General features: G+C 39.1%; 2 protein-coding genes and 1 pseudogene across 3 annotated transcripts in view; 1 reads left to right on the top strand and 2 right to left on the bottom strand.

Moving 5' to 3' along the window:
• LOC308620774 (uncharacterized protein) overlaps positions 1-27773 on the bottom strand; it is a gene marked incomplete at both ends in the record, with an annotated part of 307183 nt that overhangs the window by 164932 nt on the left and 114478 nt on the right. The gene's annotated exons all lie outside the window — the stretch shown is intronic.
• Positions 6184-6997, bottom strand: LOC308620103 (transcription initiation factor TFIID subunit 7-like; the record flags this gene model as incomplete). The annotated part of the gene is made up of 2 exons (XM_081239431.1): positions 6247-6997; positions 6184-6203 (listed from the first exon to the last, which is right to left on the bottom strand). Exons 1-2 carry the CDS (start codon positions 6824-6826, stop codon positions 6184-6186), a joined length of 600 nt encoding a protein of 199 aa, XP_081095557.1. The 5' UTR covers positions 6827-6997.
• Positions 26034-26685, top strand: LOC308620102 (centrosomal protein of 78 kDa-like; annotated as a pseudogene). Its single transcript has one exon. The product of its transcript is annotated as a centrosomal protein of 78 kDa-like (transcript).

The raw sequence follows: 27773 nt of genomic DNA, 5'->3' as shown, positions 1-27773 counted from the left end.
GAAAATATTGAATTTTTAATATGCTTAGCTTTTGGCATGATACTATTGTGATAGGATGTTTTAAAGCCTCATTTTACTGATAGCTTTTATTTTGCTTTTAAACTTTCTCTAAGAGTTGCATATATCCTTTACAGAAAATACAGAGTTACAAGAGAACCTATAATTTTAATACCCAGATATAATCACTGTTCATTTTGGCGTATATACTTTCAGTCTTTTTTTCTTCTACAAATATATATGTACACTTAGGGATTACAAAAATAGTATTGTAGTATACTTGCTATTTCACATTCCTGCTTTTTTCACTTAAAGATGTATCATGTAGTATTGCGTCGTATTGATGTCCCATAGTTTAATCAATTCTTTGCAATTCTATTTAGACAGTTTGCTTTTCCCTGTCAGAAACAATGTGAATACGTTGTATATACATCTCTGTGTCCATCGGGATTACTTCTGTAGAATAAGGTACTACAAGTGGAATGACTAAGTGTGACCTATTTTTAAGACATTTGATACACATGGCCAAATTACCACCCAGAAAGGCTATGCCAATTTGTAGTCCACCCCAACAGTAGATGGGAAGCCTGCCTCTCACAAACACTGGCCTGTAGCACTTGTAAAAAAATGTGAAACTACAAAAATGAGTACCTCTCCATTTTCTATGCAAGTGGGATTACTCCAAATTTTATAACTTTTTTCAATTAATTTAGTATGAGCATTTTAGCAAGTCAGTAAATTTGCATCTCCTACATCATTTTTTGTGATTGTTCAGTATTCCATTATATGAATATGCCACAGTGCACATAGCTTATCCATTCTTGTATATAAGCTTTGTCCAGTTTTTCAGTTACAAATAGTACTCTGATATATATCCTTACCTATATCTCTGACTATTTCTTTTGGTTAAATTCTTAGAAAGAGAGTTGTTGGATCCAAAGGGTATAGACATTATTTAAAGGCTTTTCTTACAGAATCGTGGCTTCATCTGATAGGAGAATAACCACATTTTGTTTTATTTTGTATTCATTTGATTGACTGGTGAGGTTTACTGGCTGTTTGTATTAATTTGGCTATTTGGTTAATTATACCCTGTGTCCATTCTTCTGTAGTGAGAGTTTGTAAGGGTTGTATCATATCCTGTCAGATCCGTATGTCTGACTTGCTATTTCTGTGCGTCATGGGGGTGTTGAAAGACTCCAGTTATTTTAATGTGATGGTCCACACAACACTTAAACAAAAGATTCATGATAGTTTCCTTTCATGTAATAGTTTTTAATCCCTGTGCTTTAGTGATGATCCCTTTGGTTTAAATGAGTAGGTTGTTCAGCCCCAGAACTACTAGAATTCATGATCAGTTTTTCTGGGTTTTGTCTGACCTTTTACTGCGAGGGTTCTTGACCATCATACTTTCATGATAGGTTTTTAGTATATATTCTCTACTCACACATTGTTGAAAGTTTTTATTATTTGTATCCTCTTAGACTTGTCTTTTTTTCCTCTAAAACTAACAGTTATTACATTTCTTCTATTTTGTTTTCCCCTTTGAACTAGTTTCAAGTGTGATTTGGAGCTGAAGATCATGATCAAAAGAATGCAGTGCATTTCTGAGCTCCACCAGGTTTTGCTTGTGAGGTTTACATGCCCCTGCCGCCCTTGCTAATTATGAACTGAGATTCATTTTGTGATGCTTTTTGCTCATAGGTTATATACAGTTATTCTTCAGTTCTGTAATTGTAAAATACGTTGTATGATTTATTGGTACTAAAGCCAGGGTTATCACTGCACATCCAAGAAGAGGTTCTTAAATTGGATTATGCATTATGTGTGTGCATATATGTTTCTGTTTTTTTCCATACCCAAAATTACAAACCTGCCATGACTTGTCTTGTGCAGGACTCTTCCACACGTGAGAAAATGAGAGTTGTCTATATGTTAAATCTGTAGAGTTAGCAAGTGACGTTTGTCTTTCATCGAAAGCACTTGACCTGCAGCAGTGCGGCCTCACCAGTGAAGGAGCAAAGGCTTTACTAAAGGCCCCTGAAACCAACAGAACTCTGCTCGTTCTGGATATAAGAAAAAATCTGCTTGTTGGTATGTGGTCACTTTTTTTAAATTGATGAACACATAGCAAAACAAAAACAATTTGTTCAGGTATTGACAGTTTTTTAAAACTTAATGTGTTTAACTTTCCTCATCATATACAGTTGGCCCGTGAACAACGTGGGGTTAGGGGTGTCGACCCCTACACAGTTCAAGATCTGGGTATAAGTTTATAGTCAGTGGTTCCACATCTGTGGATTCAACCAACCTTGGATCATGTAGGACGATAGTACCTATGTATTGAAAACTATGCGTGTGTCAGTGGACCCGCGAGGTTCAAACCCATGTTGTTCAAGCTTCAACTGTACTTTTCTAGTGTTGCACTTCCCTTATGTTTTTAGCAGCTACTGTACTAACTAAAGTGAATTATACTTGTCAATTTTTCTTATCTCTACTCTGAATAGAGGTGAACCTAGATACTAAGCCTGCTTCCACCAAGAGCATTCTTTCTTTCCTGTGCAGCCTCTGAATTCTTGCCAGGAGTACTTTATTCATTTGTCAGATTCACAAGTAATTTTGTAATCATCTTCTGTGTGCCAGATACGGGTTTAGGGACTAGGGATAAAGCAGTGAACCAGACAGACAAAAGTCTTGCCCTCATGGAACTTACATTCTAGTGAAGGACATCAGATAGAAATGAGTAAACAGATAAGTCATATAATTTTAGAGAGTAGGAAGTGCAAAACTATCTTAATGTAAGGAGAGTGAGGGAGAGCAGGTAGGACTCCATTGGATAGGTTTGTTAGGGGACAGCTTCACTGGAGAAGTGGCATTTGAACGGAGACCTGAATGAAGAGAGGAGCAAGCCATGGAAGATGTGGAGTAAGCACATTCCAGGACAAGGAGGCAATGAGTATGTAGGCATGTAGGTGGGTGGAGTATTTAAGGAAAAGCAAGGAGGCCAATCTGGGCAGAGTACTGAGTGAAGAAGAGTGTGGTATGACATGAGGTCAAGGAGCTAGCCAGGGGTCTGCTCTTGTAAAGTCTTGAAGGCCAGAGTAAAGATGTGGATTATTCTAAATGAGTAGAGGGGTTTGAACTGGAAAAAGGCGTGATCCAAATCGTATCTGAATAAGGTGACCTGGTATAGAGAAGGGACTTGGGAGGATAAAGAAGAGGAACAGGGGGCTTCCCTGGTGCCGCAGTGGTTGAGAATCCACCGGCCGATGCAGGGGACGCGGGTTCGTGCCCCGGTCCAGGAAGATCCCACATGCCGCGGAGCGACTGGGCCCATGAGCCATGGCCGCTGAGCCTGCGCGTCCGGAGCCTGTGCTCCGCAACGAGAGAGGCCACAACAGTGAGAGGCCCGTGTACAGCAAAAAAAAAAAAAAAAAAAAAAAAAAAAAAAAAAGAAGAGGAACAGGGAGACCAGTTAGGAGACTATCACAGTGCTCCAAATAAGAGATGTTTATGGCCTAGGTTAGGTTGGAAGTTTGCAGCAAATGAAAAGTGGTTGAATTCAGGTTGTGTTTTGAGGGTGTAGCTCTCAAGACCTGCAGATAGATGTGAGGTATGAAGGAAATAGTAACAAGGAGACAAGTCATTGATGATTATGTGTGCAACTGGGTAGTATCACTTAGAAGAAGGGAGCTGATGGGAGGAGCAGCTTTTGAGGGAATATCAGGACTTGGTTTGTTATCTTGGATGCCCTGGTTTGATATCTTAGATGCTCTTTAGGTATCTAAGCGTCTGGACGGTGCTCAGACTGTACTTTGTATCCAAAGGTATCCAAAGCCACTTCAGATGCAAAATGTTTCAAGTTGACCTTTGCTGCTGCCAAAATAGTAGCCACTGTGGGCAGTCTGCAAGATGGCATCTTAGGTTTCTGAGGAAGAAATTAGAATACACAAAGGGGGAAATAAGTGTATAATTATATAATGTAGATTTCATATTTAAATGTCCGGGAAAAGCAATAATTAGTTGGCTTTTGGTTTTAAATGGAAATAGCCACTCATTGGAAAATAATTACTCTAATTTCAATTCATTTTACTTTAGATCATTCTGTGATGAAAACAGTTACCAAACAAGTTCTCCAGATAGAAGGAGTGCCAAGTCAGAGGTATATAGCATGTTTCAGTTCTCTTGGAAGAATTTCTCTTTAATGGCTTGGTTTTCTTTCTTTCTTAAAAGAAAATTATCAAGGTACTTTCTGCCATCTTAAAACTAAGATTTTAGTCAAATCAAATGGCTTTTCTGTTTTTGAAAATGTTGTGTGATGCTTTAATTTAGGTTCCCAGATATGCAGATTGAAAACCTTTTAACTTTTTATTTTCTGTAGCATATTATCGTTAGTCACAAATAGTCTTTTTTTTTTTTTGGTGATAAGAATGAATAGCAGGAGCAGCATTTGTGAAACCAAATCTAATATGAAACTGACTCTTTCTTGTGAGTAAATTTGAATATTGAAACAGCAAAACAATAAGGTTTAATAAAAAGCAAAATAAATTTTTTATGTTTATGATCTGCCAATTTCCCAGAAAGGGTTTTGTGGTGACTTTAGTTATATACCAGATACATTAAAATCACCAGTGGACAACACATCTTTTATTCAGGTGCCCTCTGAAAGTTTTAAAAATTTGTTGACTTCATATCAATGAACGGTCCACTTTAAAATGGTTAAAATTATAAATTTTCTGTTTTGTGTCGTTTACCACAATTTTAAAAAAATGTGTTGTTTGAAGATTTTTGGGTTTTATAAAGGTATTAGCATAAAAATGAAAAATTTAAAAGACCACCTCTAATCCCATTATCCTATCAAGCAATATTTACATTTTAATTTTCTCTTCCTGCTGTCTATAAACATAATTCCACATAGCTTCAATATAATTTGCCATTCTTATCTTTTCATACTAAATTTAAATTCTGTGATTCATAGTTATACTTTTTAACATTGCATTCACATGGTTTCATTGAGTAGGTCAATTTTTTAAATTGGTGAAAAATTGGAAATAACCTCAAATAAACTATTGTAAACATCTTCATAAATACAGCTTTTTTTTTTTCTACTTCAAGTTGTATGTTTTTGATTCTCTATTAATCAACTTGCTTGGACAATAGTGTATTAAATAAGTTGTTAAGAGTGTTTATGAAGTCAAAAAAAAGCTTATGATCGTCTGCCAATTGTTATTTCAAGAGTGATATTTTATTTTTTTTAAGGTGAAAATTACTTGCTTTTATTTATTGTTAAAACAACTTTATGAAATGATTTGCAATGCAAAATGTGGAAAACTGCTTTGAATAACTGGGAAAATAGCTACAGCATGGGAAAACGTATGTAAACAAACTTCACTGCCACCAAACTAGAATCTACTAATTTATCTCAGATGGCATCACAGAGTAGCAATGGCAGCTTCTGGTAAACGGAGAAACAGCAGCAAAGTCCTGCAGTGAAGCTGTGATTAATTACCAAACTGAACTGTTCACTCCACTAATCCTACAACTTCCCTACATTTATCTGTCTATACATTCCTACTTACTACAGGACAAACACCCACCGAAGTGGTTCCAAAAAACAAATGAGATAGAAATTCACAATTATAAAACAAATCCAATAGAAGGCAGTGGAGGAAACTGGGAACTACTGCAAAGTTTTACTATCTAGTCCAGGTGATGAAAACAAAGTTTTTCTTTCAAGGCTGACTACTGTCAGGAATGAAATTAAGTATCAAAACTCTCCTCACTTCTCTAGGAGTGATTCTAGCTCTTCTTGCAAAGAGCTGAGCTGCTCCTTTTCTCGGTCTTCCTTTTGTTTCAGTTCATCCAGCACAGCCTGAAATCTGTTCTTGAGAGCCAGGTTCTCCACTTTCATGATGAGATCCTCCTGTCGCTTTGCCCTGTCCTGGGTCTCTTGGAGCTTGCCTTTCATGTTATCAATCTGTTTCTGAATTCCCATAACCAGCTGATTAGTTCCCTCGTTTTCTTGGTGGTGTTCATCTGACTCATTTAGCTTGTGCTGTAGCTGCCTTTCCAGATCTTCCTCAGTGTCAATGATGTTTATATCTTCTTCATCTTGATGCTGTGTCTCATCTTCATCTTCACTGCTGCTGCTGAGGTCATTGAATATCTCCCGAAGCTCATCATGTTCTAATGAGTCATGGCCCTGCCTGTGGCCAGACATTCCTGGGGAAGAGATATCAAGGCCTTGACTTTCTGCTTCTTTTGTTTCATCTTCAGCAATTATTTCCCAACGGGTACTGACAGCTTCAGCATCTGTGCTCAGCAACCGCTTTACTTCTTTTTCCACATCTGGAGACTCAATATATTTCTTCTTTGCTGTCTTACGGAACCTTCTCTTTCTGACATTTTTTAGAGGCAGAGTAATTCCATGGTTCCATATAAACTTTTTCTCTTTGTCCTTATCCTTTTTCTTGCTTGCTTTGGGATCAGCAGTGGCAACTGGTTCCTCAACAGGAGGATAGAGATCACCATCAGCTGTACAGACAAGCATCTGAGAGATATCAGCTGTCTTGTAAAAGGTTTTTTTATCAATAGTTTTCAAACTTTCCATAACACATGGCAGATCTACCAATTTTGACGCCAATGGGACCTGGTCCACTCTGACAATTCCATGACGCCCATCAGGGTGTAACTCAATTGTCAGTCTGTCCTTCAGGTTGACATGACCAGACTGTATCGCCCGCCTCACAGTAGAGGCATACTCCGGAGGTAGGCGTAAGATAAACTGGCTCTCTACTTCGTGAGGAGCATCATCTTTGCTCTTACTCATCTTTACTTCTTTGTGACTCAGTTTTTCTCTAATAACCACTTGTTGCACTAAAAAATTTCAGCTATTTCAACAGAAAGACCAGTTCTTTATAAATTGACGTCTTTAATTACAAAGAGTTCTAGGTAGAAGAGCAACTAAGCGTCTATTCGGAATTAAGTTCCAAGTCTTTCTAAATATGCTGTGACAATACCAGTCGTTAATGACGCATTGCCTTACTCAGGTCCATTTAAATCTGTTAGCTGCAATGCCAAGTTCCAACCTCTAGATAGAGGTTGTCCTGCCGCTGCAGGACAACGCAGGGAAAGCAAATGGCGGCTCCTACGGAATGATTTTCGGCACAGAAAGTAAGGCTCAGCAGATACTCCCAATCCACAAACTCTCCCGGAACAAAGATACGCAAAAAGCGGGGCGTAGTGAGCTCTCTTCGCCTCGGGTACTTACAATCCAGTGACGGTTATAAGTCCAGTTTCTCCGGACAGGCGCGAGCGGGAAACGAAGCCACTCAGAGAAAGGCGGCCGGGAGCCGAGAGTCTCCTTCCGAATTCCTTTGTTCTTCCCGGCACTTGGCAAAGCGATCCGCTGATTATCGGTGAAACGGCTGAGGACGGGCAACGCGAAATCTCGCCAAGAACCGCAGCTCCGAACGCCAGATTCTGCAACTCCGCAGCTCAGGCGGCCTCCGTCCGTTACAGCAGACCTAGCCGAGAAAAAACAGCTGCGTCACCACGCGAGACCGGCAGCTGCTGTGAGTCGCAACACGCCTCGGGCGGAAGTGCGAGCTGCCCCAGCGCGCGCAGGCACAACGTGCGATTAAGCTATCCGGCGTCTTGTCGTCTCGCGAGAACTTAGCCTTAAAGGGATGAAGACTTTCGCCAAGAGCTGTTGGTTTAAAAGTATTTAGAGGAAACGGTTCTAAGAAGGACATGGATTCTCCCGCGCGCCTCCGCTACCCCCTCCGCTAAAGAGAGTGATATTTTAATAATCAAATAGTACATTCAAAGAAGTTAAGATTTGTGATATCACACTAATTAGATATTATTATTAAAAATTTATATCCTATGTAAAGCATTCTTAAAATAGCTACATTGACTTTTGCTATGATATTAGAAATGGAAGGATATATAAATAAAACATGTATATGTACAACATATTTGGAATTCTGTAAAATTAGTACAGAATAATAGGGCATCATGGAATGAGAACAGTTAAACATTTTTTTTTAGTTAGCATGATTAAACAAAGTGGAAATGTAACTGCAGTATACAAGCTCATTGAGCTCTTTTAAGAGTAATTTTATTTCTTGGGCTTTTTTTTTTGTATTTGCCTCAGTTATTTGGAGACATAGAGGTAAGGCAAATCAGTATCTGGGTATATACCTAGATCCAGGGGAGTATAGGGGTGAAATAATGGTGTGAATTGTGTCACATTTATATTGTACTTATGTATGCCTAATAAAAGATGGGAACTTTTATTAGAAATTTTTTAATCTCCTAACAAGAAAAGTGTAATTTAAAAAAATTTTAATACATATATATATATATATATTTGTGTGTGTGTGTGTGTGTGTGTGGTACGCGGGCCTCTCACTTTTGTGGCCTCTCCCGTTGCGGAGCACAGGCTCAGCGGCCATGGCTCACGGGCCCAGTCGCTCCGCAGCATGTGGGATCTTCCCGGACCGGGGCACGAACCCGTGTCCCCTGCATCGGCAGGTGGACTCTCAACCACTGCGCCACCAGGGAAGCCCTCCTATATATTTTTAAGAGGCATGTAAATCACAGAGGATCGTGTGGTGATTATCAATAAGCTACACTCTATGAAATATTTGTCCTATATTACCGAATACACTCCATTTTACCCTGCATCCTAATGCTGCTAAAATATAGTAGAAAGCAGCAGCATAGCACAGGGAGATCAGCTTGGTGCTTTGCGATGACCTAGAGGGGTGGGATAGGGAGGGTGGGAGGGAGGCTCAAGAGGGTGGGATATGGGGACATGTGTATGCATATGGCTGATTCGCTTTGTTGTGTAACAGAAACTAACACAGAATTGTGAAGCAATTATACTCCAATCAAGATCTATTAAAATAAATAAATAAAATAACATAAAATATAGTAGCTTTGAAGGATAAATATAACCATTTTAACCTATGATGTTTGTTTTCAGTAAATTCAAATTAAATATTTAAATGTGAATTTTAATATATGGCTTGTTCTAAGTAAAATATTAACACGTAGGTCTAGTTTTTGCAACCAAATGTTTCCTATAAAGATACTTGCCTCTTTACTACTGAAATATAGGGTAAGTCTCCACATTTCACTCTTTCATCCAGTGGGTTTCATTTGTTTTTTTGTGCGTTTTCTATATGAAATCAAAGGAGCAGTGAAGGTTGACAGGCTTATAGGAGGGTAAAATTGACTCACCTACCCCCCAGCAACTTGCAGCCTTATAACTTGTATTGTTTTTCCATAGAAAAATTCATCTTAAATTTAACTTTTGGTCTACTTCTGAAGATTCTGTTTGGCAGAAGTCATGGGTGTATCTGTGTTTCTGTGTCCTTGAGATTCAGAAATGCCAAAGGTGTTCTAAGATTCAGGAAACTTGAGTGTTTCTGCATGATACATAAAATGTATCATACTTTGGGATTTTTTTTAAACTTTTATTTTTGCATTTCTGCACATCTCAATACTTTTGTTTTAGTTAAAATAACTTGTTACTGTAGAGAACTTATGTTTTTTAAAAATGCTGGCTTATGGAAAACCTTTGTACAAAACCGATCCTCTTTTTAATGGGCTTGGCATCGTTGTCAAGTGCCTTTTTGATTCCTTTCGACGTGTGCACGTGTGACATTTGCTCTGTAGACCTTTGGTGCATCTTGATTCCTTGTTTTCATGCTTTGTCAAACGTAGTCTTGGCCGCAAAGAAGCCTGTAAGTAATGGAAGGAAATACTCTGCTGGTAAAGAATGTTACCCTCCTGAAGCGCTACCACCTGGAGTGTCTGGTTTCCGGCCATTGTGTCCTGCAGAAAGTGCAAAAAGCAACAGGTAACCTGTTTGCATTCCCTGTCTTTTTCAGTCATTTAGAGTTCTTTATTTTGGAACTTGTATTATGTGGGTGGTCTCTGGTATTTTGTGTAGAGGAAAAAAGGTAACTCACACATGGCTTCTGCCTAATGAGCCCTCTAAGGAAGAAAAATTAAAAGTAATTGGGAGTTTCAAGTTGTTTCTCAAGTGTCACAACAGAGGTAACTCCGTGGGAGTCTTGAGGAGACTAAAATGATCACCAATTGTGCATGTGAGAGAAGTTTGATTAAAGGCAGGTGTAGTTGAGCGAAGCCCTACAGCACAGAAGTAGGAATTTGGATACGTATGAGTGGGAAAAAAGACATTTTAGGCATGGGAAATAGTTTAATGCAGAATGGATGAAAAATGTGCATTAGACCTATTCTAAATCAACTGGCTTATTAACTCAGTAAATCAGATTTAGTGAGTCAAACTAGCATTAGCTGATTTCTTATCCAGGGGATAGCTGTTCATAGTAATTTTTGTCACAGAACAGTAAATAAAATGGTTGAATTATAGCTTTAGGCTTGCTAAGTGAAATAGATGGCTCTAGATGATCTTCAGGTGACTTACTTGGTAGTAATCAGGAAATTGGGGATTAACAATTGCTTAAGAAAACAAAGAGAATTGATTTTAAATAGTACTTGAAGTAGTTCTGTGTAAAATATCTGTTCAGTTGCTCATGTTAAATGGATGTTTCTAATCCCCACTGGACAACCGACTACTTTTTTGCAAATGGTAATGTGAATTGCTGTTGCATAAACTATAGTGTTGAATCCCCAGTGTTTGCACTTGAGTTTCACAGCTCTGTGGTCTCCTGTCTTCTTCCTGAGACACTTAATCGCAGGTCCATCCTCCTCACACAGGGGGGTAAATTAGAGAACGATTAATATCACCATTTAAAGAAGTGAGACTGAAATCTCAACCATCCTGAACATAGGAGCTGAAGGGGCCTCTCAGCAGTTCAGAGAGTGATTACCAAGCCAGTAGGCTGAATTCTGTTCTGTTTTCTCCGTAGCAGAGCCCTCCAGGTCCTTGTTTTGAGCTTATTTATTTTTATACACAATTCTGTATGGATACTGTTCATACTACTAAATAGTTGTATTAACTGGGTTTAACTGGTGATGTATTTACATGAAGATCTAACTTCGTTTTGTTGCTATCTTTTTAGGGGCTTTCTATTCATCAAAGCTCGTGATGTATGTAATCAGTTGGTGGTGTGTAGCTATCATATTTATGATATATAGGGCTTGAATTGGGAAAGGTGGATGGTCATTCTTCTTGCTTTTTAAACTGACAGAGCCTTACATGAAGCATTTCCCTCTCTGAAATAAATCCATGTAAAACATGTTTGGTCGCTCTCCCAATGCAACTGTGTATTTGTGTGGATTTAGTGCACACCTGGCAGCCTTGTGGTTATGTCTGTAAACAAGGAAGCCTGTTTTCCAGTCCGCAAATCAGCTGTTACCCAGTGAAACGAACTTGACTGCCATTTCTGACCCCTCACATGGAGCTGTCATACTCAAGAATGTTCACGTTTTCAAGAAACGTTGTTTGTGGGCTATATGTACAAATTCCTGATCTGAAAGCCAATATAAAGCAACATCTCCCAAACCTCTGCTCTCTCACCAAGACCACACACATTCCCTCGCTTATGGCCTCGTGGCAAGCTAATACTGTCAGTATCAGACTCTCCTTCCCAGTGGTCTTGGGAGACTGCATAGTTGCTCTGTGAAAGGCACCACTGCTGAGGTTGAGAGAAGAGCATCTTGGGTGTCAGTCCTGGCCTTGCATTCCCAGAGAGAGGGGTGTGCACCTCGTTCTCCTGTTAGGGTTTTCCTATGCTGCAGGGTTTGCTGCTTGTTGTCAAAATGATGTCCTAGTGACTTGTCTTCTGCGTGGTTTATAATCCCAGCACAGTTCTTTATGATCTGTAGACTTTTATGGGGTTGTGGCCAGGTCAGTTTTTAAATGTTTGGAAATGTCCTATTGAACAACATTGCAGTGGCAGTGAAGCTTGCTGGGAGAATTGTTGCCCTAGTTTTGGCTTAAGGGTGGTGAGAAGATGAAATTTTTGATGGGTCAGTTTTAGTTGTGTATGTGTATGTGATTTATTTTTTTAAATTCTAATGTCTATTATTCACAGCTTAGATATGTTGACTTCCTGATTATTCATCAGTCCCTTTACTGATGTATTTTCCTCTGAAAAACTACATTTTCTTCCAGACTGTTTTTGTCTGATGGTGAAGAATAAATTTTTCATTTGCAGTATAAAGTTGATCTGAGAAAAAATGTTTACCTTGGATCTTCACTTGGCTTCTGTGAAAGAAACTTAATAAAATAATATGGGCAATTCCCATTACTAATCCTAACCACGTACAACAGAGGTCTGTACAGTAACATAGCAAAAATAAGTTCCTGTACTTTTACTTAGTCATTGCCTGTTTTACACTAAAGAGCAGTGAGAGACATTTATAAAGAATGATACCTCAGATCACTTTTGTTAAATGTCCTCTAATATTTGGATATTTGGTATCTGGCTTGTGTTGTCTTTTATACAATCTTGTCTTCTTTCTTTGCACTTTAGTGTAACAACTCTGTGGTTTCCTATCTTCTTCTTGTGACACTCAGGTCCATCAGAATTTCCTGTGACTGTGACAGTAGAGAGTCCTTCCTCCTCAGAAATCGAAGAGGTCGACGATTCCTCAGAACGTGTTCAGGAGGAGCCAGAGAAAATCCGTTTGAAACAAGAAGCATTGCAGGTACAAAGTTATCACTTTAAAGCTATAGAGAAGATTATTTTTCAAACGGAAGGCTGATTGCAACACAGCACAGCTTGTGTGAGGGTTCTGTTTTCTCCTCCCATCTGCGTTGTATCCCCTTGAATGGTTCCTTAAGCTTAGACCAAGGTGAATGGTGGACATTTGAACTCTAAGAAACTAAAATCAAAACATGTCGTTAGTAATATATTTTCCTTTGCTTAGAACCTTAGTATTTTAGATTTAGGGAGAAGCTTAGTGATCATAAGATAAGGAAATTGAGTTCTGAATGAATACAGTCAGCTGATTCAGTGCTCTTGTTTTACAGATGAGAAAATAGACAGTTCTAGTTGAACTCTCTTTTTATAAGAGGAAAATATGGCCTCATTTTAAATAAAAGTAAAGTTGAAAAAAGTTTTGATGTTGATATTCTCCTTTCCTAAAATCAAAAATATCAAGAAGCTCCATTCTATTGCCAAATAAACCTGACCTCTAATGTCATTCCATACTTTTGTTTGTATGGACAGAAAAGAAAAATTGATTTTCATAAGAAATTTTTGCACCTCAAAATTAATATATTTATTTTATTTCAACTTTAATGCAGAGCTTAACATTTCTAGTAAATAAAGGAACACCATTTGGGGGGGACGTTGTCTTTGTGCTACAAAGTCCATGTTTAATTTTTTTAAATTATTTAATATGATTTTCTCTTCGTATGAGACATGACACTTGACAGGTTTCAGAACTAATTATCCCATTATTGTAGGACTACGGGAACTACTCTTTGATTTTCAAAAGAGAAAGTTAGATTTTTATTTTTTAATTAAAATTAATGATAATATAGAGAAATTTTAAGAAAATAACTTAGAAAATTATGAAATGTTAGAGTAGGAGAAATCTATAGTTCATGTAGAGTTACTCCCTTTCGTTTTATAAATGCGCACCTACAATTTGTAGAACGTAAGTGGTTTATTAGTAAATGGCAGAGTATGACTAGACCCTAGAGCATCTAACCCGCATTCCTTGTTATTTTAGATGTGGTGTATTCATTTCCTTCACGAATAGACCATGAGATTGTATTTGTAAAAGCAGTAATAGACAGTGGGGAAGTCCAAGAAGTTTAAAAACTGGGACCACAGAATAGCAGATTCAGAATGCACTGAGAACCCTTTTAGCTCTTCTCTGTTTTGACAAGACACTACAATGATGGTATCAAAGTGTTTAAGTATATATGCACACAACTATCAAGAGATTTCAACATAGTTTTGAAAGAAGACAGGTGGAAGAGTGTGAAACTGAAGCAGTAGAACAGAGGAAAAGCATCACCTAGAATATGCACAGGGACCACGTGCAACTGAGGAGGATTCTGACCCCACCTGAAAAAGTAGCCCCATGCTCAGGTGCGCATGTAGGAGAGAGGGTGGAGTTAGTTAAAAGTGTGACCAATAGGGGAGCTCATTGAAGGGATGTGTTTGGAGGAGTGGACTCCCTGCCCCGCCCTAACCCTCCTGAAATGAGATGATTTCATTTTGAAGACAGTGAAACTGGCGAGAACTGGGGCAGCTACTGTGAGTTTTTACACCCTAGAAAACTGTGTTTGGGGGAGATCCTGTTACAGTTACTCCCCGCTTCTTCCTGCATAAGAAGCCAATCAATCGTTGACTTCAGGGAGCTTTCTGCGCTCATTCTTAAATAGAAAATAACTGTCATTTGCCTGTTAGTTGAGTAAAGCTTACAACATGAGAGAGGGGGAAAGAGTGCAAACATATCCTAGTAGGACCAGGGACAATTTAGGGCACAGAATAATTTAAGAAAAAACCCTAATTAGCATCCTGAGAGAGGTTTAAAAAGAGCTAGCAACTATAAAATAAGACTAGGGTATTAATGAAAAGGAGAATGGTCAGAAAGCAAGAGAGGTCTCCTGGAAATGAAAATATGGTTGCTGAAATAAATTCAGTAGGAATTTAAAAAATTTCTCAGTATATAAAAAAGAAAGACACAATGGAAAATGTGATAGAAATATGTTAGAGAGGCTGCATCTGGGAGATCCCACATGTTACTATTAGAAAGTCCAGACCCAGAAAAAAAATGGAGGGAAGCTGTCAAAGGGCAACAAAATTCCCCACAGCTGAAAGTAGACATCAGGCCTCAGATTGAAAATAGTTATGCAAGATGAGTAAGAATAGACTCATACCTAGGCACCCTTCATTGTGAAACTTTCAAATACTGAAAAAATAAATTAAAATAGAATAAAATACTGAGAGGATACATCCATTCCAGAGAGAAAAATACTGGTCACCTAAAAAAAAAGGTTACAATCTGACTTTATCATACTTGTCATGAGCACCATGGATCCTGGAAGGCATTAGAAAGATACCTCCAAAGTTTTTCAGGCACATAATTTTCACCCTAGGGGTTTGTATCCAGCCAAACTATCAGTCATAAGTGGAGGCTGAAGAAGATATTTTGTACCCAAAGAAATTTGAAAAATTGACCTCCTGTGCTACACCTTAAGCTATTTATAGACATAATCCAGCAAAATGAGGCAATAAACCAAGAAGGAAGGTAATAGGGGATTCAGTGCAGATTGCAGCTAGTCTATAGTGGAGAGGCTTCTATTGATTGTGTGATTGAGAGCTTAGAAACACCTTGAGGCATATCGTACTTACTAGGTGTTAGGCACTGTTGGAAGGGAGGAGGGAGAGGAAGAGGAGAAGGAACTTGAACTCCAGAGGAGAAAAGGCTATACGGACATAAAGCTGAAGCACACTGAACTATGGTTGATTTTTAACCTACTATTGGTGAGGAAGGGAAGAATCCACTTCAACTTGACACTATAGATGTCCCCCTTTTCAGTGACACACAGGGGTAATGACCACCTATCTAATTTGTTGTCGAAACCGGAACTTGTCCAAACTCCTTACACTTCAATAGTGTAAGGAGGCATTCTAATGCTGTAACATCAGGACAACAGGTATAAACTGGAACAGCCCAAGGCGGCTTGGGGTATGTGGTCACCCTGCACAAGGGCAGTGACACTGGCACAGTATGGAACGAGGTATAGTCTATACACAGAGACACAGTACATCTGCAGTGGGCAATATTAATTTCATTGTAATAATGGCAATACTGTCTTGGTTTGCAGCTTTTATTGCCAACTTGCATGTAATCACAAATAACTAAAGTAAACTATACTTAGTATGTATTAGTATTAACTTGGTATGTACTGAAATGTATTGTGTACTAGTATGTACTTAGCATATATTAGGCTCTAAGTGTTTTTGCATATATTAACTCATTTAATCCTCTGAATAGCCTTATGAGGTTGGTGCTAATATCATTCCCACTTTTGAGAGCAGGAAGCTAAGTCAGGGAAGGAACTTGCCCCGGCTGTACCTAATTTAAGGTTGGATCGAGGCTTTGAGTTTAGGCTCTCTGCCTGTTCTCTTAAACCTTACTCCGTACTGACTCTCAAGTAACAGAAGACTTAACTGCACATAGAACAGAATATAAATTTCAACTTTGACAACATAACAGCTGGGTTTGGAAGGTAGACAGGAGGTAGAAAAAAGGGAAGATGGTAAGAATGTCCTCATTTTACAAAGCGTGACGTTGAGAGAGCTTCTAGTTGATCAACAATGTAGGTTTTTAAGTATATGACTACAAGTCAAAGAGATCATGAGCAGTGGAATAACTCATGATGACATAACTTTACTGAGCAGTGTGGACATAGGAAAGAGTGTAGAGGAACTAAACCCTTACTTATTAGTAAGTTAGAAAGTGAACTGATAACGCCTCCAATTTAGTGAGAAAATAGTCATGTAAGAGTATTACTTGGACATGGAGAAGAATTCAAAATAACAATAGTTGGACCTCCCTGATGGCGCAGTGGTTAAGAAACTGCCTGCCAAGGCAGGGGACACGGGTTCGAGCCCTGATCCGGGAAGATCCCACATGCCACGGAGCAGCGAAGCCCGTGCACCAGAACTACGGAGCCTGTGCTCTAGAGCCCGTGAGCCACAACTACTGAGCCCACGTGCCACAACTACTGAAGCCTGCGCGCCTAGATCCTGTGCTTTATAACAAGAGAAGCCACCGCAATGAAGAGTAGCCCCCGCTCGCCGCAACTAGAGAAAACCTGCACGCAGCAACGAAGACCCAATACAGCCAAAAGTAAATAATAATAATAAAATAATAAAAAATAACAATATTTGATGTAAACCTCATAAAAAAGGAAATCCATACAGACAGTAAACACAGAAAAGTGTACGACTTCATGAAGTAATAAGTGAAAAGTGAGTCAAAACCAAGGAAACTACATGTCAATCAGATTGACAAATACATAAATAAAAAGTCTGGTAGTATCAGGTATTGTAGACCTGAAGTACTATGGGAATCTTCTACCCTGTTTATACTGGAGTATAAATCGACACAACTACTTTGGAAAGCATTTAGCACTCTCCATCAACTGAAGGTATATAAATAGCCTGTGAGCCAGCAGCCCTCACCCCCGCCCTGTGTAAATGCACCAGAATAACGGGTACAGCAGGATTCCTGTCCATGATTTGCATTAGCACAAACTGAAAACAAACCAAATGTCCATTAAGAGTCAAAAATTAAATAAATGATGTGTATTTGTACAGTGGGAAAACTATCCAGCAATAAAATTGAATGAACTAGAGCTACAGGCAGCAATGTGGATGAATTTTTTTTTTTTTTTTTTTTTTTTTTTTGCGGTATGCGGACCTCTCACTGCTGTGGCCTCTCCCGTTGCGGAGCACAGGCTCCGGACGCGCAGGCCCAGTGGCCACGGCTCACGGGCCCAGCCGCTCCGCGGCACATGGGATCCTCCCAGACCGGGGCACGAACCCGTATCCCCTGCATCGGCAGGCGGACTCTCAACCACTGCGCCACCAGGGAGGCCCTGGATGAATTTTTTAAACCAATGTTGAGAGAAAGAAATAAGATAGAAAAGACTTCATATACTATGATCCTGTACATAAAGTTAGATGTTGACACAACTAAACTCTTTTGTTAGGGATGCATGCAGGTTAAAGGAAATGACTGTCAAGAAATGAGGTTGGTGTTTAACCGGGAAGAGGGAAGGAGCTTGTGATGAGAAAAGGATATGGGGGGTTTTTGCGATGCTGACAAGTATCAATACTTTCAGCTTCGAGTAGTGCTTATGTAAGTATTCTCTTTTTCTTTGTCACATTGACAGTTTTGTTCTGTGCACTTCTCAGTACACATATCGTATTTTACAATTAAAAACTGCATAAAGAATCGGTCGCTTCTTGAGTGCTGGATGTGGGAGTGGGATGAGACCGTTTCATTTGAAGCCCTTCACTACTGTTTGCATTCGCATGTTCATTCATTCAGCATTAATTGCACATATTCTATGTACCAAGCACTCTTCTAATTTTATATGTGTTTTAACTCATGTAATTCTCACAAGAGCTCTGTAATATGGGAGCTTATCTCCATTTTATAGATGAGGAAGTTGAGGCCTAGAGTTATACAACTTGTCCAAGGTTATGTAGCTAATGGGTAGTGCCAGGCCCATTTGCCTCAGAGAATCTGAATATTTACAATATAATCTAAAAGAGAAATTTAATGACTAATTATAAGCAAAAAAATTGCACATTAAAGAAGATGACAAGTTTTCATCTATCCAGTTAGAGAAAAACACACAGTCTGTCTTTCACACACGTACATCTTATATGTACGTGCGTGGCAGGGATTTTCCTTATTAAGCAATTATTTATTGACCGTCTACGTTGTGCTAGGCACAGGTGCTGGGGATAAACACTTAATAAAATACACCCCCTATCTTCAAATAACTTGCACTCTAAGTGAGGAAGTAAGCCAACAGTTACAGTAGAGGTTATATACCAAGTGATACATCGCTGATGGCAGTGTAAAATCTCAGAAATCTTTTGGAAAGAAGTCTGGAGATAGGTACCTCAGAGCCTTAAAAATGTTCATTTGCTTTGATCTCAAACTCATTTTTATGGATTTATTGTAAGAATGTTATTCTCAATATGGAAAAAAGCCTTCATGCATAAAAACGGTTATTTTGTCTGATAATACTGAAAAGTTGGAAAGAATTTAAATCTGTAAAATGGTTAACCAGTAAACCCACTCAGTGGAATATTTTGTAGCCCACACAAAAAAATCAAGGTTATGAATCCCCTGATTATATGAGAAATGATTGATTTCAATGTTAAATGGAGAAAAGTTGAACATAAAATTTGATATCCAATATGATGGGAGCTTTGCCCCAGAAAAATCACCCTAGCTGGTGTACAGAAGGGTGGAATGGAGAGCAGATGGAAGGAAGGAAAATTATTCCAAAGCCTTATCATTAGTCTTACTTAAGTAATAGAATATCAAGCAATTTTACTTTCTAACTTTTTTGGTTCCATATTTCCATGTAAGGGACATGAATTCTGAATATTTTGTAGGAGGAGGGTACACTTTTTCACAAAAATTGAACACTGTGTTCTAATTCCCTCCATTAGAGGGAGAAACTGTTGCATGTAATTGCACTTTGATGTGCTATTTAGAACCAGTCAGGAATTTTAGTCTACTTTCCTCTGACCGTGCTGAGGGTTTTTTGTTTTTTTGTTTATTTGTTTAGAATTTCTTTGAAATCAGTTTTAGAAGATTGACTAAACCATTATATTAAAAGTAGAGGAATTTTGCAATTTTTTCCCCTTTTTCCCCATTGAAAACTTGACTGGCTTTAGTAATGAAACATTAAAGAATTTGAAGTTCTTAGACTGTCAATTTTTTAAACATGTTCTGAATATAAAAATATATGTTCATTGAGCAAATGTTTTTGTTTTTTTTTTTTTTTTTATTTTGCCTTTTTTTTTTTTTTTTTTTTTTTTAATGGCTGTGTTGGCTCTTAGTTTCTGTGCGAGGGCTTTCTCTAGTTGCGGCAAGTGGGGGCCACTCCTCATCGCGGTGCGCGGGCCTCTCACTATCACGGCCTCTCGTTGCGGAGCACAGGCTCCAGACGCGCAGGCTCAGTAATTGTGGCTCACGGGGCTAGTTGCTCCGCGGCATGTGGGATCCTCCCGGACCAGGGCTCGAACCCGTGTCCCCTGCATCGGCAGGCAGACTCCCAACCACTGCGCCACCAGGGAAGCCCTGAGCAAATGTTTGAAAACAATGAATAACTTCTTGAAGGAAATAAAAGCCACCTCTGCATGTACACACACCTAATCTGTTCTTTTGTCTTAAAAAAGTATCAGAAATATTTTGCCATGTCACTAACTACTCTTCTACATCAGAGAATTTGATTAAGCTTATGCATCATCTCCCAGGAAAAACGCACAGATATATTTTGAATGTAGCACTCCTGAAGCCCATTCATGAACTCTGGTTGAGACCTCTTGTCATTCTTAGTGGCTTCATAGAGCATTCCTTCAGACGATGAGCTGTTTTTATTTAAACCAGTCCCAATTCGGAGGCTCTTAGCTTTCTTCTAGGGTTTGGTTATCAACAATCTTATGACATCATGTTGGTAGATAAATCTTTGCCCACATCTTTGATTTCCTTAGGGTAAACTCCTGATGTAGGATTGTTGTTAGGTACCAAAAGCTACTCTCCAGAAAGTGATACCAGCTCCTCTCCCAATGATGGCAGGTAATAGAGTTCCTCATTCTTTAAGTGATTGTTCAAAGCAGTTAACATGTATAAATATACCTTACTGTTTTCATAAGTATAGGTATTATGATTGTTTATCACTGCATAAGAAACCACCCCAAAACAGTGGCCTAAAACAATGACAATCATTTATTTTGTTCACGAACCTGGAGGTTGAGTAGAATATTAATTCTTTTACTACACTCTTACTGACTGAAAACAATACCTATTTGACTAGCTCAGAGTTCTGTAGGTCAGAAGTCCAGGCACAGCGTGACTGGGCTTCCTGCTCAGATACACACGGGAACATGTGGGTTCCCTCCTGAGAGTGTTAAAGCACGTGAAATTTAAGTGTAAGATATTGAGCCCCAAACGTTGGATGTTCACCATAGTTTGTGTGGGCCACAGAGCTGAAATCAAGATGTCAGTCTGGCTGTGTTAGCGTCCAGAGGCTCTGGGAAAGAATGCCTACAGGCTTCTTCCGGCTTGTTGGCATAATTCAGATTCTGGAGTTGCAGGACAGAGGTCCCCATTTCCTTGCTGGCTGTCAGTCGGGGGAGAGTTTCAGCTCCTAGAGGCCTCTCGCTTGCCTTCTCTGCCGCAGCATTGGACTTCTTCAGAGCCAGCAATGGAGAGTCTCCCTCTTGTCCATTTTGTACTTCAATTCAGGAAGAGTTCAGGTCCTTTTCGTGGGGTGCCTGAGTAGGCCACATCCACCTAAAGTAATCTCCCTATCTTAAAAGATCAACTGATTTTGAACCTTAATTCCATGTGCAAAATCCCTTCACTACAGCACCTACATTTAGAGTTTGATTGGATAAGTGGAAGGTTTGTGTACTTCAGTAAGTGGTCATCTTGGAGGCTCTGTCAGAATTCTGCCTATTGCAAGCAGTGTCCCCACTTCAAGGACCGAAGTGTCTTAGCTCCTAAAACTCCTAAGATAGTTTATCAGTGTTCATTTTATTTCAGTGACCTTGGTGAAGGGAAGACTACCACCGCCGTGAGCAGGAATGGCAGCCAGCTTCCTGAGTCCACAGTGTGGCTCTGCTACTTAGTGGTGTGACCTTGGCTGTGCTGCTCTACTTACTCTACTTCTCTGCCTCTGTTTCCCTCATCTGTAAAATAACATGGAGTTAGTGATCGTTCTTTCCTCGTAGGGTTTTTTGTTTTATAAATTTATTTTTGGCCGCGTTGGGTCTTCGTTGCTGCTCGCCAGCTTTCTCCAGTTGCGTCGAGCGGGGGGCTACTCTTCGTTGCGGTGCGGTGGCTTCTCTTATTGCGGAGCACAGGCTCTAGGCGCGCAGGCTTCAGGAGTTGTGGCACGTGGGTTCTAGAGCGTAGGCTCGGTAGTCGTGACGCACAGGCTTAGTTGCTCTGCGGCATGTGGGTTCTTCCTGGACGAGGGCTCGAACCCGTGTCCCCTGCACTGGCAGGCGGATTCTTAACCACTGTGCCAGTAGGGAAGCCCCCTCTTAGGGTTTTGATGATTCGATTATTTAATACCCAGGGAACTCCAGGAACAGTGCTTGACTGTAAATTGCTTTAAAAGTGATTACTTTTTTAAAACATGCTTTTGAATCTGCAATTATGCAATTCAGGTATGCTAAGCAGGTTCGTTAATAGGACTTCCTGCTATAAAGAGACCCACAAATAAAAATAGAATTTTTCTTTCTTGGTCGTAACTTCTTATTTCTGACTTACTATGTTATATGCATATGCCTTTTATGGTGGGCTGCCACAAATTTATGTTGGAAAGAGTGGAATTTAAATAAATCTTTGCAAATTGGATAGATTTTGATCATTCATTTCACTGGCATGGTATAATATGACCAGTAGCAGACTAAAATCTGAGTTCACTTCTGGCTCTGCCCCTAAATCCTGATGAGACCAATAGCTGGAAAGGCTTTTGGATATTATACTATGAATTACTTATAATATTGACTCTGTTTGTTTAGGAAACCCTGGAGGAGTGCCTAAAGCAGTTAAAGGAGGAAAGAGTAATAAGACTGAAGGCTGATAGACGAGTCAGTGAGGTAAACACGTTTCATCTGCTTTTGAGAGTGTTTTGGTTTTATTTTGATTTGATTTTAAGCCATATACACATATTTTGTAAGCTTTAAAACTGTAATATGTTGCAAATCGGTGGTATCATATGGACTTTTGCATTTACTGGTATTTAGTGATCATATGATCTATATTCCAGAAAGCATGTTTTTAAAGATGTGAAAATCTGGTTTTGTGTGTGTGTGTGTGTGTGTGTGCTTTTATATGACATTAGCTTATTTCCTGTTCATGATTCTTTGATTCAAGAAGGCACTTTCTGTGCATGTATTGTATATACAGTAACATAAAAGACATGATGAGACTCTCCTGGCAATGAATTAGGAAAGTGAATCATTTAAATAAATTTAAGATATTGGAAAACTTCTAAGAATGCAATGAAAGATAAAAATATATACTATGAGAATTACATTAGGTAATGTGCATGAAAGCAGGGCATAATCTAAAAAGTTCTATCTAAATATAATTTATCACAGGGTGAGTGTAGGGAGGAATTTTTAAAAGTGCATCCAGTGGATTGGCAGACACTCATTCAATAAATGTTGAGTACCTGCTCATGTAAGGCAAAAGGGGCATCATGAACATTAACGGCCTTTCTGAGAAATACCAGAGTTGAGCTTACAGGGGGTTTTAAGTGCGTAGATGCTGAGCGGAAGGGGAAGAGTGCACGGGGGTGAATATGTTCAAGAAGCCAAAGAAAATATTGGTGATCGTACATTTAATAAATTGGGTTGGGTATGATTTAGGACTTTTAAACGTAAGCATTAGATATTTTACTCACTAAAGTTAATTCTTAACATTCATCAGAGTTGTAATATGTTTTGTTCAAATCAGATTCTATAATTCACTTTCTAATTTAAGGGAAACTTAAAGCAGGTCATTTTCTAATGTGGAATGAGGCTGCATTATGAATTGAACCAGTTAGAAATGTGATCTTTTGTGAAAGATCATTAATAAAACGGTAACTTGGGTTTATTTATATACCACCTAAGTGTTATATAGGAAACTTTGTTGGGTGCCTGTGGGCTTTGGTTATTATGTGATATGGTCTCTGTCTTTACTGGCGGAGGGTTACATTAATTATAAAATAATTACATTTTGAGTGTTTTAGTTTTGTTCCTTGAAACTAGGCAAGACTACTTTTTCTTTGTTTGTTGTTTTTTGGGTTTTTTTTTGCGGTATGTGAGCCTCTTACTGTTGTGGCCTCTCCCGTTGCGGAGCACAGACTCCGGACGCACAGGCTCAGCGGCCATGGCTCACGGGCCCAGCCGCTACGCAGCATGTGGGATCTTCCCAGAGTGGGGCACGAACCCGTGTCCCCTGCATCGGCAGGCGGACTCGCAACCACTGCACCACCAGGGAAGCCCAAGGCAAGACTACTTTTGATGACAATGAGAAAAAATCATGTCAGACGTTTTCAGTCTTCTTGTATAGCTGGAACATGAAAATGCCCAGTTAAGAAACACAACTTTCTCTTTGTCTGAAGCCCTTCATGCCCACTCATTGACAAGCATGATCCTGGATGATGAAGGTGTTTGGGGCAGCACTGAGAATTCTTTTCAGAAGTTCCATGCTTTCCTGGTTCTCCTTAAAGATGCTGGGTTAGTTCATTTCTCTTCATGGCATTCTTCTCTTTGCGACTCTAATGGTAGTTTGCTGAGGAACTGGAGCAATTTTCATCACTTACGTGGCTATATTTAGCCAAATTTAGTGTAATTATAGGTAATATAGTTGACATTTTAAAATGAGGAATTAAATTTTTTAAGAAATGCAAATAGGGAAGCCTGCTTTGGTAGAGTGGGGAGCCCATTATAAAAGAGTAACCTGTAGACAGAGTAATTAGTAGGTATAGTTGTTTTGTAAAGACTAAATTAAAGGCAGTTTTCATTGAAAATAGTCGGGAATGCATAAGAATTTTCCTATCTTTCACTTCTTTTGCTTGTTTGATAAGTTTGAATTAAAGTTATCTTTGCCTTAGACATAAAAATGATTATTAATCTGCAGGGGAGATATAGGTCAGTGGTTCTCAACCGGGAGCAATTTTGCTGAAAGAGGGAAGTGGAGATTGATAGTTGATGGAGTGGTGTTTTGTCAGTGAATGAATTGGTGTTGGTGTTGGGAAGGAAGGAACAAACACATTCTTGGAAACTGGAGGAAAGGTGGTAAAGAAGTGTAGGAATGGAGGTGTGACAGGCAGTGGACAGGGTGCATGGAACATATTGAAGCTTCTAGTGAGACAGTGGGATGTCTCCTAGAGGATGAATCTGGAAATGGCTGAGGATTTGGGGGAGAGAGAGGCTTGTAGTCTGGAGTAGGATGTTAGCTTTTAAGATTTTAGAAGTAGGGCTTCCCTGGTGGCGGGGTGGTTGAGAGTCCGCCTGCCGATGCAGGGGCTATGGTTTGTGCCCAGGTCTGGGAGGATCCCGCATGGCGCGGAGCGGCTGGGCCCGTGACCATAGCCGCTGAGCCTGCGCGTCCGGAGCCTGTGCTCCGCAATGGGAGAGGCCACAGGAGTGAGAGGCCCGTGTACCGCAAAAAAAAAAAAAAAAAAAAAAAGATTTTAGAAGTATTTCATGATTGTAAGTCTGGGGAAATCTAAACTGCTCTTCTGTGATTATAATAACCTTTGTCTTTTCTCCTTTCCTCCTCTCGTCTAGGCTTGGGCAGTTGGCCACAATGGCTGGTATAGATCAGTCAGATTTTCATTTACTAGGTCGTCCCCAGATGAATTCTCCTGTTAGTAGTCCACCTAAAGAAGAAAAGAAGGCACTTGAAGAAGGAAAATCAGAATCAAAACAGGGTGCCCCATAACAAATGCAAAATAGCCAAGTAAATGGACAGAACAGCACTTAATGATTCTAAGAGTGATTAGCAAAAAGGAAATGACCAAGTCAGCGAGAAAACAATAACGATCAGTCTCTAATAGTTCACATGCCCGGGAGCTAGAAGACTCTGGAATCCTTTCGAAATCTGAGATTAGTAAATGTGGGCCCATTTCATGATACTGTACTTTTGTAAATAAGGAGACTGGAAGTTCTTGAGAAAATTTATGAGTTAAAGCAAACTATCCTTAATGAAGAAAGAAGACATTAGAGAAAATATTCCAGATTTTAAATTGTATAAATGTCTATTCTGTTCATATTTTATCTAGGTTTCTATTTGTATGCAGTCAGCTTACAATGAAGGAACACTAATGAAGGTACACATACTGATACAATTTTTAAAATAAGTAATCCAGACATAGCTAATAGGTAACATATTAGAGTGAATCACCTGGTTATGGGAATGGGAGGGGAAAACCTGTCAGCTTTTCCTCTAGCCTCACTTGGAGCCCCCATCAGCCAATCTCAGAGTGGTCTTGGGAACTGACAGCTTGAGAACACAGTCTGGTCACAAACTATATACGGTTTACATGTGCCTGGAGGATAGAAAAGACATTAATTATCCTACAGAATAGGGTTTTATTTTTAGTGAGGGAGAGGAAATGGGTAATAACTACCCCAATCACCAAAGTCTGAAAACGTAGCGGACATAGCCTTGGATATAGCTAGGTTAAGCTGAGAATCACTTGGCAAGATATAATTACAAAAAAAACTGGCTCTGAAATCTTCTGATTAATCAATTGACTGTGTTAATAATAAGATTACAGAGTAACATTGAAGTTTTGAACTCTACTTTTTAATGGTTGGCTTTGTTCATCACTGAATTTTTGTCTTGTCTTTTGTCTTCCCCTCCACTTTCCGAAAATTACAGGTGATGCTAGGATTCCTTTGCCTCTCAACTCCTTCCGTGTCCCAGCGTCTACTCAGGAGGCCTTAGAAACTTCCAAAGACAACCTGGGGGTCCCAGTCACAGAGCAGCGGCAGGAGTCTTTTGAAGATTTCATTGCTAGAACATATTCTCCTTCAGCAGACGTCATTTCTGGAACTGGAAGTCAAAGAAAAGAAGAGGAATTATCTAGAAATAGCAGGTCTTCTTCAGAGAAAATGAGCAAAGCAGGTGAATAGACCAAAAACTACTCTGCTAAGAAACAACCTGGGAAGGACCTGCATTCCTGCTCTGACTCACCTGTAAAGCAGAAAAGCAAAGGAATTGGGCAAAATAATTCTTTGGTTAATAAACCAATTAAAAGTGAGTCTTCGAAAAAACACATTTCTGTTAAGAAAGAGAGTAGAATAGTGACTGTGTCATCAAAGACAACTAAAAGTAAACTCAGTCTACTAGAACAGTCTGAAAGTGATACTCTTGGATCTGATTGTGAATTTCAAGAAAGCATCCATACTCTATCACACCTAACGTAGGTCTAAATCTTTTAAAATTATGTTTTTGCCTTCAAATTTTAATAAATTACTTATGTTATTATTATAGCATATGGTGTTTTCAGTTACTTGACTGGAAGCCATTAGAGAAAGATTTTTTTATCTTTACTTTTTTATTATAATGAAAGTTTGGGTGTACTTTTCCTTGTAACACTTTGCACCATTCATTCAGCTAGTGTTTACTGAGGGCTTCATATGTACAGTACTTTTCTGGGTGCTGTTGCTTTCAGCAGTGAACAAAATAAAGCCTTTACTCTCCTGGAACTAGCACTCTGTGGTGGCAGAAAACATAAACAACAAAGCAGGCTGAGGGTTAAAAAGAGATGGGAATAATAAATGGAATAGTTTTACCATTTGGTTAAACATCAAACTATTATATAAATCACACGGCCAGAAGCCATTGACATATTTTAATTCATAATAACCAGAGAGCCTCAAACATTTACCAAGGCACTTAACCGTGTTTATGGATTACAGCAACGCTCTGAGGTAGGGAACTCTTACCATCCCCATTTTATAGATGAACAGTCTGAGGAGACATTATGTGAGTTGCACAGAATTACACAGCTATAAGTAAGTGGGAAGTTGCAATGTGACCCGAACCCATGCTCTTTTTTTTTTTTTAATGTATGGACTTTATTATCTTTCATTTGTTTCTGATTTATGTGAATTTTTTCTTTAAAGATTTTTTCTGATGTCAACCATTTTTAAGGTGTTTATTGCATTTGTTACAGTATTGCTTCTGTTTTATATTTTGGTTTTTTGGCCTCAAGGCATGTGGGATCTTAGCTCCCCGACCAGGGATTGAACCCTCACCCCCTCCATTGGAAGGCAAAGTCTTAACCACTGGACCACCAGGGAAGTTCCCCTTATGTGACTATTTTTCTGGCAATTTTTTTAAATTTTATTTTTTATTGACATACACTTGAATTACAGTGTTGTGTTAATTACTGCTGTACAGGAAAGTGACTCAGTTACACATTTATGTACATTCTTTTTCATCTTCTTTTCCATTACGGTTTATCACAGGATATAGAATATAGTTCCCTGTGCTCTACAGTAGGAACTTTTTGGGGTTTTTTTAAATACATGCAC

The sequence above is a fragment of the Mesoplodon bidens genome, assembly GCF_964165515.1.
Source record: "Mesoplodon bidens genome assembly, chromosome: 7".
Taxonomy (NCBI): domain Eukaryota; kingdom Metazoa; phylum Chordata; class Mammalia; order Artiodactyla; family Ziphiidae; genus Mesoplodon; species Mesoplodon bidens.
This window is presented reverse-complemented; position numbering and strand designations above follow the sequence as displayed.